The 20,747-nt window shown below is 35.7% G+C and overlaps 1 protein-coding gene across 1 annotated transcript; it reads right to left on the bottom strand.

Annotated features, from left to right (window-relative positions):
* Positions 1 to 292: 292 nt before the first annotated feature.
* LOC138707310 (uncharacterized) lies at positions 293 to 16,998 on the bottom strand. The gene is made up of 4 exons (XM_069836619.1): positions 16,856 to 16,998; positions 7,979 to 8,115; positions 5,216 to 5,306; positions 293 to 520 (listed from the first exon to the last, which is right to left on the bottom strand). The coding sequence occupies exons 1-4, from the start codon at positions 16,940 to 16,942 to the stop codon at positions 368 to 370; spliced, it is 468 nt and encodes a 155-aa protein (XP_069692720.1). The 5' UTR covers positions 16,943 to 16,998; the 3' UTR covers positions 293 to 367.
* Positions 16,999 to 20,747: the final 3,749 nt, after the last annotated feature.

Raw genomic sequence — 20,747 nt, 5'->3', positions numbered from 1 at the left:
AAAATTGTATTAAACTTATTTGTTTCAATATCTTAAAGAATAACCTTTTTAAATGAATACGTATAAACACATACAGATATACACGCACACACAGATATAAAGAAATAATTTTCATCGTATTTAAGTTTGTAAATCAATTCTTCTTTATTCTTATACGTCTGGTTGTAAAAGGTCTCCGAATTTCAGATTTAAGTGAATAGAAAAAAAAAATATAAACAGAAATACCCTCAATGTCACAAACTGTAGAACAATAGTTCAAAATTAATTTAATTAATATGTATGTGCAATTACTTATTGAAATTAATTCCTGTCGTTTATGGAAAATATTTTATTGGTTAACTCGAAACAGAATACTGATGCACTTTTCTTACACATTGTTCTGTTCCTGGTCGATGTCTCCGGGATATGTGGAGGATGTATATGTCGCACTTGGTGCAGATATTGTGATTGCAACTTGAGAATTTGATGCGGTGGCCTTTGGACGAGTTGACAGATCGATCGGCACATCACTTTGAGATTCCTACAACAGGAAGAAGAAAATTTGATACACAAACATGAGGGGATAATAAAGTATACTAGTATTCAACAACTTTCACAATTGAAGGGTTCAGAGCATAGTGGGCCAAGCGCCATTTATTAAAAACGGAGAAAACGAGGGTTAAAGTTAAGTGAATACCATAGTTTAATGAAGAGTGACATATCATTTAGTTTGAATGTGTATACTTTTTATTACGTGCTATATTTTTCCATTGAATTATGGCAATAACTTCATTTTAACCCTTCTTATCTACAGTTTTAGTGTATGGCGCTTAGCCCACTATGGTTCTGAACCCTTCAATTGTGCGTTTCGTATCATAACACAATGGTTCCCAACATTTTTTGACTGACGACACACTTGACTGAAGCCCACGATATCGCGACACACTTATTTGTTTTTATTAATAATGATATAATAACAACCAGTTATTTTCTTCTGGAAAAAAAGATGATGGAACTCTGTGTAGAATATTTTTAGCGGATGGAGCGATGATTACTGTTCACTGCACGGGAATTTTGTCGTTTTTACCCTCATTTTTTTAATAGGTTACTTTACTACGCTTTATCAACATCTTAGGTTATTTAGCGTCTGAAGGAAATGAAGGTGATAATACCGGTGAAATGAGTCCGGGGTCCAGCACCGAAAGTTACCCAGCCGTTGCTCATATTGGGTTGAGGGAAAACCCCGGGAAAAATCTCAACCAGGTAACTTGCCCCGACCGGGAATCGAACTCGGGCCACCTGGTTTCGCGGCCAGACGCGCTAACCGTTACTCCACAGGTGTGAACTTTATCCTCGTTTTCGTCCAACTAAGACTTTCAAGGTCTAAGCGGAATTCAAAGAAAAATTATACTAAAAACGTAGATATTCACACATATTTCGGTTTCATGATGAATGCAACAAAAAGTGCCGGAACGCCGTTACAGCGCGTACCGCGAGAAAATAATCACTGATAACTTCTATGTAGTGTCGGTCGGACATCCAGTGTTCTAGGTAGATCGATGTTAACACGCAATCGAACATTCTTAATAAACCACACACACAAGCAGCAACTTGATTGACATTAGAAAAAAACAAAGGTATGTGTCAAAAATCCCAACCTATTTATACTGGATGTCGGATAATAGATTTTTATTATCGTTTTTGAAAACTCTGCTATTTGAATTAATGTGAAGTCTGCGCTTTGTGGATTGCACAGAGTTTCTCTATACGTGATCTTATGGTTGACAGGCCAACAGATAGATCAACTGAAAGATGCAGCAGTCTGTTCCTTTGTTTAGATTTCACAATTTTTATGCTAGAAAATGCTGATTCACATAAGTATGACGTTGCAAACGCCAGTTCTAAATGTAGTTTTAGTTTATTCGGCACCATTGACTGATTTGATAAACATTTCCGTATATAAAACACTCGGGATTTTGTTTATATTCATCTTCACGCCACGTAAAACCATATTGCAAATATTCATCACTATATTAACGAAAGGCAGGGAATTTTTTCTCACATTATTTGAAATAGCACTGCTGTCATCTGATCCAGAACTTGATTCAGATTGGCTTTATCGAATTAAAAATCTGTCTATGATAAAATCTAAATAAAACACTTTCGATAAAATAGTCGCACTATTACCCACTCACACGTGTACTATGTACTGAAACTGACCAATATGTTTGGACGATTCTAAACTCCGTTTATTACTAAGTGAGAAGAATAAACGAATTACTAAGCATTGTTGGAGGTGTTCACTTTTATTCGAATTATCGCCAGACAGAAAAATTAAACTGAACATTGTTGCAGGTGTTCACGTTTCATTGGTAAAGTCTGTCTCAAAATAAAGTGTACCATATCAAAGACTTTGTTGTAAATAAAAAAAATGCGTTATAAAGAGAGATTCTGGATGGCATAAAATTTATTTTTCAATTACAAAATTTCACGCACACTCCATGGGGCTGCGCGACACACCGGTTGGGAACCACTGTCATAACACATAAATTATAAGTAGGTTTCTTAGAGCAAAATTGAGATATTTGTCACTACCCACCCTCTGCGTGTGTGGGCAATGGGCATTCACTGTGCAGAGAGACTATAATAATAATAATAATAATAATAATAATAATAATAATAATAATATAATAACAATAACAATAATAAGAGTAACAGTAATAACAGTAATAGTAATAACAGTAATAATAGTAATAGTAATAAAAACAGTAATAAAACAACAACAATAATGATAATAAAAACAACAGTATTTTACCAGCAAAATTGCATTTAACTCTTCTGTCAGAAATATGTCACAAATTAAACCCCTGAAATTAATGACATGGCCCACGGTTCACACCGAATTATGCCTCCAATTGGGAAACAGTTTGGAGATCCATATTAAGATTTAATGTTTTCTATTCGAATGAATATGCCTAATTTATTGTCCATCGAATTAACGATAAAGAATATTAAATATATTATTATTTATTCTGTAAGAAGAAAACTGTCTATACACTTACCGGTATCAATTGATTTCAAAAGTATAAAAAATTAGGGCTTAATATATAGAATTTATTTTAAAAATATATTATGTTACATTTAGTGTAGGCCTAACCTAGGTAACCATAAAAATTCTCATTTGCTAAATCTATTTTACTCCACTATTGATATTATGTCTCTCTTTTTAAGTTTCGTAGAAGGCTTTTATGTTTCTTGCCAGATTTGTTTTGTTAAGGTTACCAGGCACGTTTGAAAATAGTATTTGAACATTTTGATCTAAAATCTGATGATCACACTGGAATTGGCGCCAAGTGTATCTAATCTTTTCACCTTTCTACAAAAGTTGATACATGATTGAACATTTTAAATGCATCACGATGGACGAGTGACGTGTCCAGTTTTATCGTGAAATAGAGCATTTTTATTATTTGCTCACTTAAAGTTTTAGGATTTTTAAGCTGAAAACATGACCCACTGTTTTAATGGAATTGTCGATGAAAAGGTCCTAAATTGTCATATGCTGACGCGGCCTTTATATTACACACTAATCACTGATAGACTCAACTGCCGTAGTATTTCCATATCTCAGAACAAACATATTCACCGGCATGTCTGTATGTATTTTAAGTACTGTAAGACTTAGCAATATCTGCGTCAAATATGCATCTCATTCTGGCAATTTCCTATCTCTCTCTCTCTTCTTTTTGCAACATTTTAACACATTCCTGTAATTTATTGTAATTTCATTTCACACACGAGGTCACAAAGTGGGCGTACCCCATGTATTACGATACTACGATGGGTATGGTTGATTGATTGGTTGACTGCTTGATTGATTAATTGGTTGACTGATATGGACATGTACCTGACAGTTTAACGATCCAAGACATCGGTATGAAGACATTCATTTTCATAGCATAGCTGAATTCTGCGCCATGTCCTGGCAGATGTTTCGCTGACATAATCAACGGCCACTTTGTTGAAGGCATCTTCCACACCTGATCGTAATTGTGCTGTTGTGTTATAGCGGTGATTTCGCACTTCGTCCTTGATGAACACCCAGAGAATATTATCAGGTGTTGTGAGGTCAAACAAAAGGAGCTTGATCATCTGCAGATCCTCTTCCAATCCATCGGTTGGGAAAGGACGTATTAAGGTAACGGTGCACTTGCAATGCGAAGTATTGCGAATGCACGTTTTTCCCATCCCAACATTGTTGCTTTCCTTGGCGGTTCCACACCAAAACGGTCACGAAATGACGTCTTCACTGTTTCCACGGTGTCGCCGATATGAAAATTTAAATTACGGTTTATTTAATGACGCTCGCAACTGCCGAGGTTATATCAGCGACGCCAGTGTGCCAGAATTTTGTCCCGCAGGAGTTCTTTCTCATGCTAGTAAATCTACTTCGCCGGTATGACTTCTTTCATGAAGCCAAACCACTGTCATTGATCTTTGTTCGACGGTAAATGGACTCTGGTCAGCCATGTTTCTTTATAACTGCACGGTTACCATGGTAGCATGTTTAAGTCGAAAACACCGTCTATCTCATCATGTAAAATAATTCGAAAAGTGAGGAGGGCAGCGATCAAGCATGTGATACGATGTTAAACGTCACTTCCTTAGCAAGAGAGATCAACAGAGATGATATGAGAGGGAAGGTTGTAAATGGAAGTCCCGCACATATTGTGTGAAATGTAACACTACATTGTGATTCAGTGTTTTCCTGTATTTCATCTCAGAAATAAGTAAAATGGACAGTCTGTAGCTTCAACTTGCACAAAAGACCATTAAAATATTGCATTGTTGTTCTATAAGTGTCTTGCTCATTAGTTGTACTATAATAAATGCATGTTCAAAACTATGATAGTATTTGTCATAAAAATATTATTATAACCCGCTGGCAGCGCTCAAATGAAGATGGATCCGTAAATGAGTCCAAACATTTTTCTCAGCAATGTAACTGCAATGCAACTGGTTTGTATGTATTCCACAACATAAATTCAAAGTTGCAACTTGTAAATTAAAAAAAAAAACATTTTTGGTCCTTAATGGGTTAAAAAATGAACCGTGGGACAGAAGACGAGAAAATAAAAAATCAACAAAGCGATATACAAAACAATTAGAGACGGCGAAGAAGCAGAAGAAGAAGAAGAAGAAGAAGAAGAGACAGTGAAAAATATGAACGTATTACCTCCATCTCTTCCATGTGTTCGGTGTACTGAACTCTGTCAAGATCCTCGGCTTCATTTTGTGTTTTGCAAACGGCTGCATTTTCCTCACGCCTGTAATCCAACACACAATATGTTACAAACGAATCATCGACCTTTTTATCTTTACCTTCTTCTGCTACTCCTGATCTTACGATTTTGTTTGATAATCGAATTTCTTCAGACTTCTTCAATGCATTATTTAAAAAATGCAACTTTTAGAACTCTATTACACTAGGCAATCGATTGCATGCAACTGATTTCCAAAAAAGTTGTGGGGAATTGGTTTAAATGGGAGCTATTACACTTACTGCAATTAGTTACACAGTCGGAAATCGAATGCAAGTTAGTTACAGGCCACGATTACGTAATTCATAATTAGACTGTGCTAAATTAATTATGTCTTTATATTCCCCGTATTTATTAATCAACACCATTAAATGCAGATTAATATTTTACTTTATTAAATCAAAATGAATTTGAATTTTTCGTTAAGATTTATATTTATAGCTAATATTCCCAGCCTGAGCGGAACAGTGAGATTCTTTTCGCTTGCGTAATGTGACGTACTTGGATGACGACACGGTAATAACAGAATATTTGATCAGATTTCTCGAATGTAAAGGTCATAAACTTTTCACGTTAAAATGAAAATGGAATGTGGAAGAGAATATGGAGTAAGACTAACTAAAACTAGTTTGTGCACAACAAACTTAACAGGTGTGTCAGAGTTCGAAACAAGGTTCTTTTGGTGAGAATCCGGCATGTCTGGTGAGCAAGTTACATACCATCAATGTGAGATTAATAAACGGAAGTGTAATGAGTTACAAATATATAACACCCTGTGTGAGTAATGAACTTATTAAATAGTGTTAAGTTGATGCAATAAACATAACTTCATAACACGGAAATTTTACAATTAGCTGAATCGAAAAATGTAATTTTATTGTTTGAGTCAGGAATGTAATTCTCATGACGAAAATTTCGATGTATCAAACTGTGTTATATATTTCACTGCTTTTGCATTGACAACGTAATGGCGGAATGTCCTAGATATTATTTTCTGTCTACTTCCCTACAAATGGAAGCCAATATATCAGCTAAATATTCTAATGAAGCGATGGAAATTAACCAGCAGTTCTTAAAAAAAAGACCTAAACACTATGATCTACATTGTAATGAAATAGCCCGATTTTAACTTTTAATATTTAGTTAAGGACTTGTCAATAGACCGCAACGCTAGTCAGTGCTAGTGTAAAGGCTGGTCTACAATAAAGCGAGAACGGTAACGACAACGAGAACGAGAACGGAAATAGTTAAAATAAGTGTATTTAAATGTGAACATTCACAATTAACTTTCATATTCCCGTTCCCGGGCTCCGGTAAGCTTCTCGTTAATTGTGAATGCTCACATTTAAATTACATTTTAACAATATTTCCGTTATCGGTCTCGTTGTAGTTTCCGTTCCCGGTTTATTGTGGACCAGCCTTAAAACTCTTTTCCCCTCTTCCACATTGTTGTCATACTTGAAATATTAAACGAAGAACAATATTTCGGGGTCAATCATCATGTGTGTACATACATATACATTTACATAATAATTCACTTTGCATATCACATGCGATTTCTCTCTTACAAGTCTACTTGTAAAAGTTATCCGATGTTATGAACTATATGAATACAAACAAATTATTGATATCGAAACAGAAATACTGCCAATGTCGTAAACTGTACAATATTTGTTCAAAATGAGTTCAACAAGTATGCAAGTGTCTTCAATTTCTTATTGAAGATAACCCTAGATCATATATGTAACAGATATCTCATCCTTATGTTAAAATAGGCAGCACTTTGAAGAGAATAACCGCCAGGATCGCTACCCGTCCGCTGTAAAGGAACACGAGATGGCAGTACAGTCGCTAATGCAATTCAAATTGGAATTATGACGTGACTCCTTATGTAATAACTAGATGGCAGCATAGTAAACCTGACAAAGTTGTTACTGTCAAAGCCTATAAGGCCGAGCTATCTGGGTATATATGATCTAGGAGATAACTGAGGACCTGGATACAATAACAGCGTAAGTCTACTCACGCTGTTATTGCATAAGCATCGTTTTCAAAATCCTTAAAACTTATGCTCTCTGATAAATTTCTTCTTAATTCCGTACGCAGAACCTAGAGATCAGGAGTTTACAGAAATGGTTGCCATGTGCTACGCTCTTATTGCACGGAACAAAATCGATATCTTGGATACAGCGTGAATGGCGCCTACTAGCGAGACATGTGTGAGAACAGTGCATAAAAGTGACGAGAGAAGTAAAAACGTTAATGAATCATACGTTAATTAATACAAAGAATCATCCAAACTTGTTTTCCAATCACAGTGCATTCATGTTCATCTGATAAATTAGTCAAAACTTGTATTTAAATAATATTTGTGCTTTCCATGCAATAACAGCGTATGTTAAGAAAATTTAATTATTTATATCCTTCAAAGGATCCAAGATATTCAAGTATAAACTTTAAAAATGCCTTATCTGATTGTTGGAAACTATTTGTGTAACATTTAACCTCACACTAGTGTTCAGTGTTCAGTTATTCAAAATTAAAACGTTGTCTTTCAATTTCTCAAAATAACTTAAATCTACTTACGCTGTTATTGTATCTAGGTCCTAAATTCCCGTTGATTATGGTAAATATTTTGTTCGTTAACTCAAAACGGAATATTTGTGTACTTTTCTTACCGATAGCGTTGTTCCTCATTAACCACACTGGGATAAGGAGTACTTGTTACTGGATACTCCTCGAAGCTGCCTTCAGAATGTGATGGTATCGTCGCAGGATAAATTGTCTCTGCGACTGGCACATTTCCTTCATTTTGCTACATCAGAAAGAATAAAATTTCTTACACAAATGCCAGGGCAAATATGTCAGTGTTCAATAACGTATTTCGTGAATCCCAACAGATGAATTGAGAGTACAGAGAGCAAAGTTCGGTTACTTGTCACTGCGTACCTACTGCATCTGTCGGCATTCACTTTGCATGCAGATTCTTGTTATTCTTAAAGTAACTTCCGTTTTCATATAGCGTGCGTAACAACAGGGGCAGTGGCGCCGCTCTTGCGGTGGAGTGTACCTTGAATAGTACGCGTCGAACAGCGGTAGAGTCAAGGTCGTGTCTTTGTTCCTCTCTGAGCCACGTGCTGTCAAAATGCGTGCTGCAATCGCAAGTCCCGCAAGGTCTGAGGTACGTTCTGTAATAAGATTTCTTGTGGCCAAAAACTGTAAAGCTAGTGAAATCCATAGCCAACTTTGTGAAATTTATGGGCCAGACGTAATGAGTGAAGGTGGTGCCATATGTTAAAAAATGGGTGAACCAATGTCTATGATGAAGAGAGAAGTGGTCGACCGAGTATCGCGAATGCAGATCTGATTCGTTTGGTTGAAGAAAGGGTTAGAGCAAACCGTAGGTTCACCATGTCGAAGCTTAGTGAGGATTTTCCACAGATTAGTCGTACTCTCCTGTACAAAGTGATTACCGAAGATTTGGGCTACCGGAAACTTTCTGCCAGATGGGTGCCTAAGCTCCTTTCTGAGGAACAAAAGGCTCAGCGGATGGGAGCAGTACTGTCCTTTCTTGAGCGTTACGAAAGAGAAGGTGATGCTTTTCTCGATCAGATTGCGACAGGAGATGAGACTTGGGTGTGGTATGTGAATGCAGAAACAAAGCATTAATCAATGCAGTGGGGCCATACTCACTCCCCGAAAAACCCCACAAAGTGTCGTCAAACACTTTCCACGAGGAAACTCATGGCAACTGTCTTCTGGGACAGAAAAGGAATTTTGCTAGTGGAGTTCTTGGAGACGAATGTCACAATTAACGCTGAGCGTTACTGTAACACACTAACAAACTTGAAATGAGGCCATTCAAAACGAACGTCGTGGTATCTTGAGCTGTGCGGTGATTTTCCTGCATGACAACGCCCGGCCGCATACAGCGCGTCGTAATGCGACCAAACTGCAAGAGTTGAACTGGAAGGTATTGGATTAGTCTCCCTATAATCCAGATTTGGCGCCTAGCGATTATCATCTCTTCATGCACATGAAGACGTGGCTTGGCTCGAAGCGCTTTGACGATGACGAAGAGTTGAAAACCAGCGTCGTATGTTGGCTTCAGTCGCAGGCGGCCGAATTCTACGACTGCGGAATTTCAAAGCTCGTCAAACGCTACGACAAGTGTCTCAATGTGACTGAAAACTATGTGGAAAAATAAACTAGAGTGTATACTTTCAAACTTATTGTAACCCAATTCTGTAACGTCATTCACAGGTTTGTAAAAAGTAAACGGAAGTTACTTTATGAATAGCCCTCGAAAATGTAACAGTACACTGGTGATTCGTCTGCAAGAGGCTGTCTACGTGTAAGGTCCCCGGCGTAGATGTCGATGGGAGCAACCCTCACAGAATTCATTCGTGTTGCTGTGACTGGTGTCATACTGCAGGTGTGGGAAGCTTTTACATCCAGTCACGGCAGTTTCTGGCAGATTTTGAACGCTTCACAAGCACATAAAAATGTCTTCTACAATTTTTTTGTTTAAAGAGGAAACAAAGGAGCTGATACAAACGTGTGAGTATTGCCCAGAGTTGTGGGATGTAAAATTCGCAGACTACATAAATCGCTCTAAAATATGAGCGCTACAAATCGACGGCACAGTTCAATACAGCAATAATTAAGAAAACAGACGTTCATATAATAGCGGTTAAAGTTTTTCCATTATTTTGTATTTAATAATTTAATACAACGAATTCCACACTGAAAAAACTGACATTTCTTCTACACAGAATTTAGATGAGCATATTTCTATTTCTGAACGGAAGTAATTCAAAATGTTCTACTGAATGGCTATTAAAAATAAAATATACATATTTATAACAGAATAATACCCTTTTATGACTGTAATACTCTGCATGTTATTTCTGTAATCCAAATTTAAATTTCAAGCCTAGAAATAAATTTAGAACTCTGTCACAAACCTGGCAATCTTCCTCATCTGAGATTCAAAGACAGCAAAATCCACATGCAAAAACAGCAATCTCCAAATGAACAGCTTTGTCATATTGTTATTTAAAATTGATTCCCTGGTGTTAAATTTACATATAGGAAATAGTTACTGTTCAATTTTCGTTCCGTGAACAACTCTAATAGTTTTTTGCTTATACTGTAAAGTTTTACAAAGTGGAGATTGCGGGCTTTGTTTCTAGGCAACTGAATCTTTTTCGACTGGCGACTCTGAATTTTACAATATTAAAATTGTAGAAGTGATACGAAGTTACTTTTTTACCTATTTTTATTGAAAAAAGGAGAAGACTGCCATAAAATTTATTTAAAATTTTCGTATTTGAAATATAAATATTATTTACGAAAATGTATATTTTTAGTTCAAATTAAACCAGTTTTCCTGATTTCTCAAATGACTGGTGAAAAATGTTTCTATCTTCAGGTATTTGCAGAAATGTGATAAATTAATTTTGATCATAAATTCGAAATTTCATTACTAATAACTGCTAAAATATTAATGGCAGGTGGCAATAAAAAGTTCATTAATTTCGAAATAAAATTATTAACAAAATTGGAATCCTAGACATTTTTTTAAAATTTATGTGATTTCACTAGGTATGAACGAAATTCCGAACCCTCCAGTAGTGTCACAGATAGGACCATGCTCAAGTAAGAGACAACAAGTTTGAAATTTATAGTAAAGGTAAGGAACCAATAAGAAACCCCTTACCTCACCTAACTTTCAATTTCTGCACTTCCAAGGTAAGCATGAAAAGAAGCACAAACAGCTTTAAAAATTGCCTTTGTTTTAGATCTGAAATGAAGATTCATTAAATTTCACTATAAATTACTACATTTCATATTATGCAGCATACCTAAATAAATTGATTGTTGGGTAGTCAGAATGAACAAAATTCATCCAATAGTATTTGAAGAAATCGCCGTACACATGGGCAGATAGCACGACCAGAACTACTCTTTTGTATCAGAGCTGCTGAGAACGTGCATTTTTGTGAAAATATTTAAATTCTTTTCTCGAAAATTCTCATTTAAATTTCATACAGCAGGAAACAAAAGAAAACTTTTGAATAATTATATTCTCATTATCTCTTACGGTAATGTTTTGAAACTGGCATTCATAGATTGAAAGCTCTGTACTTAGTAAAATCCACTTCACCATAAATATCAATACTAAATAAACATGTTCTTCACATATCTTGAAGAATATATTAAAAATGCTTGTTATTTAACGACGCTGTATCAACTACGAGGTTATTTAGCGACGATGAAATTGGTGATAGCGAGATGGTAATTGGCGAGATGAGGCCGAGGATTCGCCATAGATTACCTGACATTTGCCTTACTGTTGGGGAAAACCTCGGAAAAACCCAACCAGATAATCAGTCCAAGCAGGAATAGAAACCGCGCCCGCGCGCAACTCTGGAGCGGCAGGCAAGCGCCTTAGCCGACTTAGCTACATCGGTGGCATATATTATATAAAATCCACATTGGAGTTCGAAATTTTCGGAATTTTTAATGGTCATAGATGTAGGAATATCCAATGTGAAGTAGACAAGTCTATGTAGCATCTCCATCATCAGCATAAACAAATAAGAAGCTGTTCAGTTCTTTGCTAAATACACGTTTCAAGCATATCTGGTGCCGAAGAAGTGGTTTTAAATATGCTAATATGTCCTTCTTCGTAAAATTCTACTGTACATATTTTGTTCATTTAGTAACTACGAATCCATGCGTTTGCGAATGGTGCATAAAAAATTAAATAATTAGGCTTGTAAGAGTTAATAAATACTACTTGTCTAGAAATATTACAAATTTTCCATTTCCTCTAAATCTCTCCAACGAATTTTTCTCAATATTTTCAGTCTTACAATTTTATGTGATAATATGAGGTTATTGAAATAGTTTTGTAAGGGTAATTATTTATAAATTTCGTTCAATCACTCATTAACAGAATAAACTGCTTCCTTAAATTAACTGAGAATATTGGCTATTTTGTCAACATTTTTCTTAAAATACTTTTGTAAACGTTTCATTTAAAACATTTTTCTTAAAACAGGCAAACAACGAGCAAAACTGTATTTCACTTTTCTGCCTGAAATATCGCAGAAATTAACCCCCTGAAATTAATTACACGACTTGCGGTTCATTCTAAGTCACGTCTTTAATTGAAGAACAATATGGAAATACATTTTAGGTCATTAAAGCTTTTTATACAAATGACTACGCTTAACTTGCTTGTCCATTGCGTTAACAATGAAGAACTTTGAAAGCAATATTTATAATGTAAAAAGAGAATTAACTATGCACTTGTCAATTTATCTGAATATTACAAGAGAAATTTAGAGCCTAATTAATTATACAGGGTTGTTTCCGATCTCTGACAACGAATTTGAATGGCGTCATGTACGTCAAGAATCACATCGACAGCTGAATTGCGGCGAGAGGTGACAGACCAGTAGTGAGTGATTTCATAATCAGAGTGCACGATGTATCACAGTAGCAATGCCTTTTTGGGAGGGGTACATAACAACTCTTCCCGATGCCAAGTACAGTTAAGTGAAAATCATAGAAGCCTGCAAAACACGTGGTTTAGTTATTTCCAAGAAAGGCATCTTGTGGGTAATTAAGACTGGCAAAGCTCGGATGGGATTAATTCCAGAGTGGAAAAAGCAAGCAAATCCACCCCCGTCATAAGTCGCCGCACCCCACGAGATGATACAAATTAATTCCATTCGAGCTTTACCAATCTTATTAAGTACACAAATGATGTCTTTCTTGGAAATAACGAAACCTCGTTTATTGCAGGCTTCTTTTATTTTCATTTAACTGTACTTGGCATTGGAAAGGGTCGTAATGTACCCCTCCCAAAAAGGCTCGATTTTCTTGGGAATTTCTGCTGAGAGTGGCCGTGCACTCTGACTATGAGATCACTCACTACTGATCTGTCACCTCACTCCACAGTTCAGCTGTCGTGCGACTCCTGACGCACATGACGTCATTCAAATTCGTTATCAGAGATCGGAAACAACCCTGTAGATATGTATATGCAATTTAGTTTCAAAATAAATTTTACATTTAGTAAAATATACTATAACGACTAACATTCTTATTTCCAAAATATACTTCCTTCCCTTATTGTTGTTACGTCTGTCTTTTTAGGTAGTCTTCATTCGTTAAACGTTTTTTTTTTCCTTCCAGACCAATAATTTTATTTAAGACAAGCAGACATGATGCACCCAAATACTTAGCAAAATTCGACACTGAACGCACACAAATTATCAAGAAACAGAAAATGGAATGCTGAATGAAAATATTTGTGTATCAATTAAAAATTACCAATATCAATATCGGTTTACCTCCTGTACAGTAGCTGAGCATGGATGAGTCTGCATACGCCGTGACATACTCTGAATCATTAGCTATATCGGCAGTAAACAGCTTAATGCTTTTAACATACAACAGTTCCTTCTACACTCGAGTTCCATCGGCGCGCAACTAAGAATGATGCGTTATAATCTGACTCATAGCATTAAACATTATATGAACGTAATGAACTTGTCATTAGGAAATAATTAACAAGTTAACTGGCAATAAAGGAATGAGTAAATATATTTGCCTAGTGGCGTATATTTCCCATTTAAAGTGACCGAGTACCCGGGTAAAATATTCCAGTTATGGAAATTTATTCCAAATAATTCTTATTCCGTTACGTTCGGTTTCAATTCGCGTATGTGTATCAAGTGTATAGGTATGTTAAGCGAGCAAGACGGGGCAATATAAAAGGACAATAATTAAAATGTTACAAAGGGAGAAATAATACATAAGTTAATTTAGAAAAAAGCATGTGAAAATAGAATTCAAAGAAATGAAAAACGACTACAGAAAGGAACAAAAGAAGGAAAATTTTAAGAGAAAAGAAACGATATAAAATGAAATAATCAAGAAAATACAAGAAGAAATGAAGAAAGGGAAATTATAGAAAGAAATCCACAGGGAAGGAAAGAAAGACAAGATAAAATAATTTAAATGAAATAATACTACGGAAGAAGAATTGGATTGGAGAGACGGAAGATAAAAACAATTTATTCAAACATAAAAATTATATAAAATGAGGAAAGAAGGGAAATAAGGCGGCATGAAATGAAGGCAATTAAAATTAGGAATTAATGTAAGAGAGGAAGATCGCAACTGAATAAATAAACGAGTAAATGAATGGATAAATGAATAGATAGGTAGGTAGTTAGGTAGACAGACAGACAGACAGACAGAGAGATAGGTAGATATATAGATAAGTGGATGGATGGATGGATGGATGGATAGACAGAGACAGACAGACAGGCAGACAGACAGAGAGCCTAAGGGCCTGCACGCCACTCCATTCCAAGTAGTACATTGGGCCCACCCAAGCGTCCTACATGCAATAGCATTTCACATCCCATGCCCTACCCCCTCGTATATAGAGAGATAAAGAGAGGAATACATAAATAATGAAACAACAGTGGAAGGAAATATGAAATAAATGAAAAAAACGAGGAATGAAAAGAAATGAATAAAAATAAAATTGTCAGACGAAGAGAGAAATAAAGGAAATTATAAACGAACGCGCAAATTTAGAAGAAACAGTGACAACTAATATAGAAATGAAGCTAGCACCAAAAACGAAAGAAACTATGGAATATGAAATGAAGAATGAAGAAAAGCAGTGCTTGAAGGAATGTGCAAACATAAAATTAAAAGAAGATGGATGCAGTATGGAATAAAAAATTATATAGGCTAGTAAAGAGATGGAAAGTACTGAAACATTTTTGAAAACACGCCAATGAGAACCGAACTCTTACGCTCTCTCTTGCAATATTCATCTCGCTAATAGAAAGCCACTATTATATTTCAATTTTAATTAACCCTTTCAGTCACGAATTATGTTTTTGTTTGGAAAAGTCTAATCGTTTTTTGTTTATTCCTTTTAGGTTCTTGTGAATTGCCCACAGTCTCATTTTTACAGCATGATGCCTGGATTTCCAGGCATGAATTGTCCATATGAGAGGACTCGCTCTCAACAACTCATTGTCCATGATGCGGCATTGAAGTTGCTGTCTTCTGTAGAGGATGCAGTGAATGAAAGGGTTAATGTTATTCATTAATAATTATCATTTCAATTACGCATTAACCGTGAATATAGTTTAGAAACTGTAAAGGTTTACTCATCGGAACTATTTTGTATTAGGCCCTATTTTCAATTTGCAGAATTACAGACGTGGACAAATTATTACACTAAATTAATTATATGTGCAACAAAGCTGTATTTATCGGTAGAAATAATGAACAAAAATGTGTTTTGAACAGATATAATGAACAGAAAATTGAGTCTTGAGGTTACTAATATTTTGTGAACATTCCCTTATTCCTTATTAACACGTTGATTTTGTCAGGGATGCAGGAAACCAAAGTTTGACACTTTCTTTGAATATCAGCATCATCTGGCCAGTTATCAGACAGTGCTTAAATGAGTCCATGTTTTGTTGTAAGCTTCTTTTTGTTCACTTTCTTCTTCAGCATAGATCACAGATTTTCAATTTTGTTCATGTCCGGTATTCTTGAAGGCCATGGGAGAATATCTTCTGCAGTATATAATTAAAACATCAGTAGTACCAACATAGCCAGAAAAAATGTGCTTAACCATTGGAAAAATATACCACAAGATGCAAACAATCATATTTACAACAATAGAGACTCTGTGAATTATACTGATAGTTGATATGACGAATTATATTATATTATGTTACATTATGTTACATTATCATAATCATCCTATCACATCATCGGGGTAATGTAACTCCGCCTTCCAGGCGCCCCAACCTCAGAAGTGGGTTACAATTAAGCCACAGCCAGGAGAGACGACCAGAAACGTCGAAAAAGACAACCTGGTGGCATTGGATAAAAAAAAATATATTATGTTTCCAAGAAAACGTTTTAGTCTAATAATTTGTCCACGTCTGTAATATGAAAGATGTGGGACAATATGTTTGAATGAGTAAATAAATAAAAAGGTGCTGGTATTTATAATATTGTCGGAGCTGATAACTCTGTCAATATCACTGATTTTATTATGCATTGCTTCTTGACTGAGATCATTGCATCTGAAATCGATTTCCTTTTCAACTATTACAGGATATGATGAGCGAACCAAGCGTATTTCTTAATTGGTTATTTTACGATGCTTTATAAACTGATATGAGTATCTAGCGTCTGAATGAGATGAAGGTGATAGCGCCGGCGAAATAAGTCCAGGGCCCAGTGCTGAAAGGTACCAAACATTTGCTCTTACTGAGTTGGGAGAAAAATTCGGAAGAAAACTCAACCAGGTATCTTATACCAACAAAGATTTGAAACAGAACCCGCTCGTTTCACGCTCAGAAATGCTAACCGTTACCCCGTAGCGATGAACGAAGTGTACGTGTATCCCGTCCAATGTATCCTTCGTTTCGCAACTCACATTTCCTTCTTCAGTCACTAAATTTACTGCTGAATGTGTTTGTACTCACCTCTGGAGGCAGTTCCACGATGGTCACAGTCGACCTTTCATTGCTTGTGAATTCCCGGTTGATGAATCGTCGATCGTGGCTGAACATTTCCTGAATGCCATATTGTCCATGCTGCAAGTACGCACTGGTCGACGTATGCTGCTGAACACTGAAACAACAACAACAACAACAACGTTAATCATAAAAAATATGTAGGAAATGAATCTTCTTTCAACACCCACATTGAGAGAGCCATTTTTCTCCGATGTTACAATACTGCGAAATACCAGGAGGAAATGCAGCGGAAGCATGAATAAACTAATGGATCCATTTAATACTTAGTAAACTTTAACAGACAGAATATGTCCGTTGGAAGTACAACATATTGGCCGAAACCTGCCAATTGACAATGAAACAAAAATAATGTGTTCAGTGAAACTCGTTGAATTGTATTTATACATAGTCGAAATTAACTACAAAACCACTGTTTCATTCCAGTTAAGACGCTCTGAAATATCTGAAAAACTAACGTACAGTTTCCCTGAAAAGGAATGAGACAATTGAATATTCCTAAGTCTCAGATGTAAGACATGCGCATGATCAGAAACCAGAGCACTGATACACAAGATAACGAATATTGAGTTACTTAGATTCAAGCTATTTGGTTTGTTACTAGCATCGTTCCGGAATTCACTTCAAAAACTGCAAAAAATATGATAATATTACGTAAATAAAAGATAAAAATATACGTAAATCGTGTAGTTAAATCGACAATGGACCTTCACGACTAGATCGACACTCCGCACAGAAAGGAAAGCTTTCGTGACGTTGCAATAGCTCAGACGCTAAGCTCTCTGCGTGTTGTGTAGAAAAGAGCGAGTTCGATTCTTAGTCTACCCATATATCGACGATTTTTTTTCACTAAATAACGTTGAAATAGAGTTTTACGAAGTCCTCAGATTAAGTGTTATGATCACAGAAATTACAAAATTACAAGTTATAATATTATAAACGTTAATCTAATGAATGCATTTATACATACACACACATACACACACATACAATGTAAATGCATACACAGACAAACGTTTACAAAGGTTTAGAGTCCTTAGGCTATGTCATTTGTTGAGTAATTATTACAATATTTTATTAGTAGCTTTCCCATATGAGGGTACACGGGAATAACGATCAAGGTCCATTTTAGAAAGTTTCGAAAAAAACGAATTTTAAAGTTTAAGCACTTAATACTTTGTTATGTGTGTATTTAATAGAAATTGACGTAGTGGAATGTCAAGAACGATGATTTCTTATTACTAGCTAGACCACATGATAGTACTTCCTTTCCACTATAAGATAACATTATTAACTCAATTTCGATTTTTGATGGACCTTGATCGTTTTTCCCGTGTACCCTTCATATGTGTAATAAATGCACTCGCACAAAACAATTTTTGTTAAAAGTGTGGCTTTGGATTATTTCATTCTCACCCCTTCAGTTGATTTTAACTATTTTATCTACGTGTTTTCAATAGTGTTTAATTTAATGTGCATTCAATTCCATTCATGTTATGATTGAATGTAAAAGCAATGGTGCAGTTATTCACTAATTACATATGTTAATACTAATTATTAAATGCAACTGTTAAGTAACCAATTGTAGTATCTTTTGCAAAATCTTTTATGTTTAAGTTGTCAATAATATTTCTGTACCATATACTATAAAACGTTAAAAGAATTTGCAATAGATTTGGAATCCTCTACTTTATAATCACTTGTTTTAATGAAAAAAATATTTTCTTTCTTAGAATATCTACAAGTTTAACTTTAATAATATTCCGAATAGCTTTAATTGCATTATCTGATTTTTGTACTTTTCTATTCAAATGTATTCTATTTCCCTCTTTCATAATTTTTGATAAATTACATTGTACTTCTTGTAATATTTAAGAACATGAGGATCATTACATTGCAGCTCATCACATAGACATTCTTCTTTTTAATACATGAGATTTTTAAGTCCCTGCGTTATCTACATTTTTTTACTTTTGAATTTTTCACAACATTGAGTGGAGAACATCCACTGAAGTGATTCTGAAATTAAGTGAAGGATACAATACATTTACTCTTAATATCAGTAGTACCAGTATCATATACGTTTTTCCAAGATTTATTTTGTAGACATAAATGTAAATAATCACTAGATACAGCATTTACGACCCTTTTTTAGTTTATAATTAATATTTTGAAATTGTTCAGTGACATTGGAAACACTTAGGATTTGTTTATCATGTTCAGACAAGCCATCAATTATAGATTCTGTCGAATAGAAATTCAGTCTAATTCTGTGTACAAACATTTTATCAATGACTGTGCTACTTAAGCTTGTATGCTGGTGGAAAAATTGCGCTACGACTAAGGTTGTCAGTTTCAAGGAGTGAATTTAATGTACTTTTACGGAAAAGTTCCGAGAGATAATCTATGTTTATGTCACTACAGAATAGCCACCTATGCCCACCGACGCCCTCGAAAGCGAGACGAATTGTGGAATCACGTTATTGACACCTGGGAAGATCTCGCCGGGGATCAGAACCTATTCCACAATCTCGTGACATCCATGCCGGATGGAATTAGAACTGTAATAGAAGCTGATGTCATGTGGACAAGATTTTAAGTTAACAGGTCTCTTTTTGTTTCTTATGATTATTGTTTGAGGAAGAATACTTTTAACTTCCAGTAAGATTTTTTTGACGAGGTTCAGCCCACTTGTAAGACACAGAAATTGGGCATAAATTATTCCATATTTTTCGACAAATTAGACAGTCGAAGAACTCTGAAGAAATTGAAGAAATTAATTACACCTCAGTAAAAAAAAGTTTTACCTGGGATCGAACACGAGACGTTTCGGTTATATAGTTGAACCGACACGCTACTATATGAGCTACCGAGACAAGACAGTGACAACAGCAGTCTAGAATGTAGATCCCATAGCAGGCATTTGCCATTCGGTACAGAGAAGCAATGATAGTTTGTGACCCGAGCTATGTTGTGAAATCGTGGCCTTAGATGGCTGTCTTCTTCGTGATTCTTATTTTGGTCCTTGTCCTTGTTGTGGTCCTCGTAACAATTCTTGCTGCATTTGACATGTTATGTATCGTTACGTCGATATCGAGTGAACCGCGCTGTAGAACTTTAACTTCCGACGACCAAGAGTCGTCTCATTCCTTTTAAGGGTAACTGTACGTGTGGACAATTATAATAGAGAATTTTCACACCCTCACCGTACGCTAAACGCTTAACGCTAAGTTAACGTCATTGATGAAATAGCCAATCAGATCCATTCACCTCACGTTATTTCAATAGCGCACCCGCTATCTCTAGATGGATAACGTGGACGTGAACGAAGTTTACCGTAGGCCAGATTCGGTGTTAAAATATGGCATCCCGTTTGAGAATTACCACTGTGTGGACGATATCCATCTACATAGAACAGCTCAAGATGGATAAATTATTCAGAGCGAAGTACATGAAAGCTCAGGAAAGAATTTTTCGTTTGAGATTCCAACAGACTAAGGTTGAGTCGTGAATATTCAGTCAACAGAAAACACTCCTTTGTTTAATTCGTCATAACTATAAGACCGTATTCCGAATCTCAGCGCTGAGCAATTTGATGGCATCACGGTGTTCCGAATTTCAGCGATGACGTCACTGATGCTCCATCAGTGTCGCACTGGATCCATCAGCTTGCAGAGGTAGTGGCAGTATCCATCAGCGAATTTGATTGATTCTTGTATAGGGCGGGAATTAGCAGACCGATCTGGTAGAGTTCCCGGGTAGCTCAGTTGGTAGAGCGTTGGTACGTTTAACCAAAGGCATCGGGTTCTATACCCGGCCCCGAAACAATTTTTCCCTCGAA

This window comes from Periplaneta americana, chromosome 10 (assembly GCF_040183065.1).
Source record: "Periplaneta americana isolate PAMFEO1 chromosome 10, P.americana_PAMFEO1_priV1, whole genome shotgun sequence".
In the NCBI taxonomy this organism is placed as follows: Eukaryota; Metazoa; Arthropoda; class Insecta; order Blattodea; family Blattidae; genus Periplaneta; species Periplaneta americana.
The sequence above is the reverse complement of the archived record's forward strand: the minus strand, read 5'-3'. Positions and strand labels throughout refer to the sequence as shown.

Coding starts and splice junctions, on each gene's coding strand:
- LOC138707310 (XM_069836619.1), bottom strand. CDS start 16,942: ATGTTCAGCCACGATCGACGATTCATCAACCGGGAATTCACAAGCAAT. Junction 8,116..16,855: donor TCGTGGAACTGCCTCCAGAG/GTGAGTACAAAC, acceptor TTTCTGATGTAG/CAAAATGAAGGAAATGTGCC. Junction 521..5,215: donor AACACATGGAAGAGATGGAG/GTAATACGTTCA, acceptor TTCCTGTTGTAG/GAATCTCAAAGTGATGTGCC.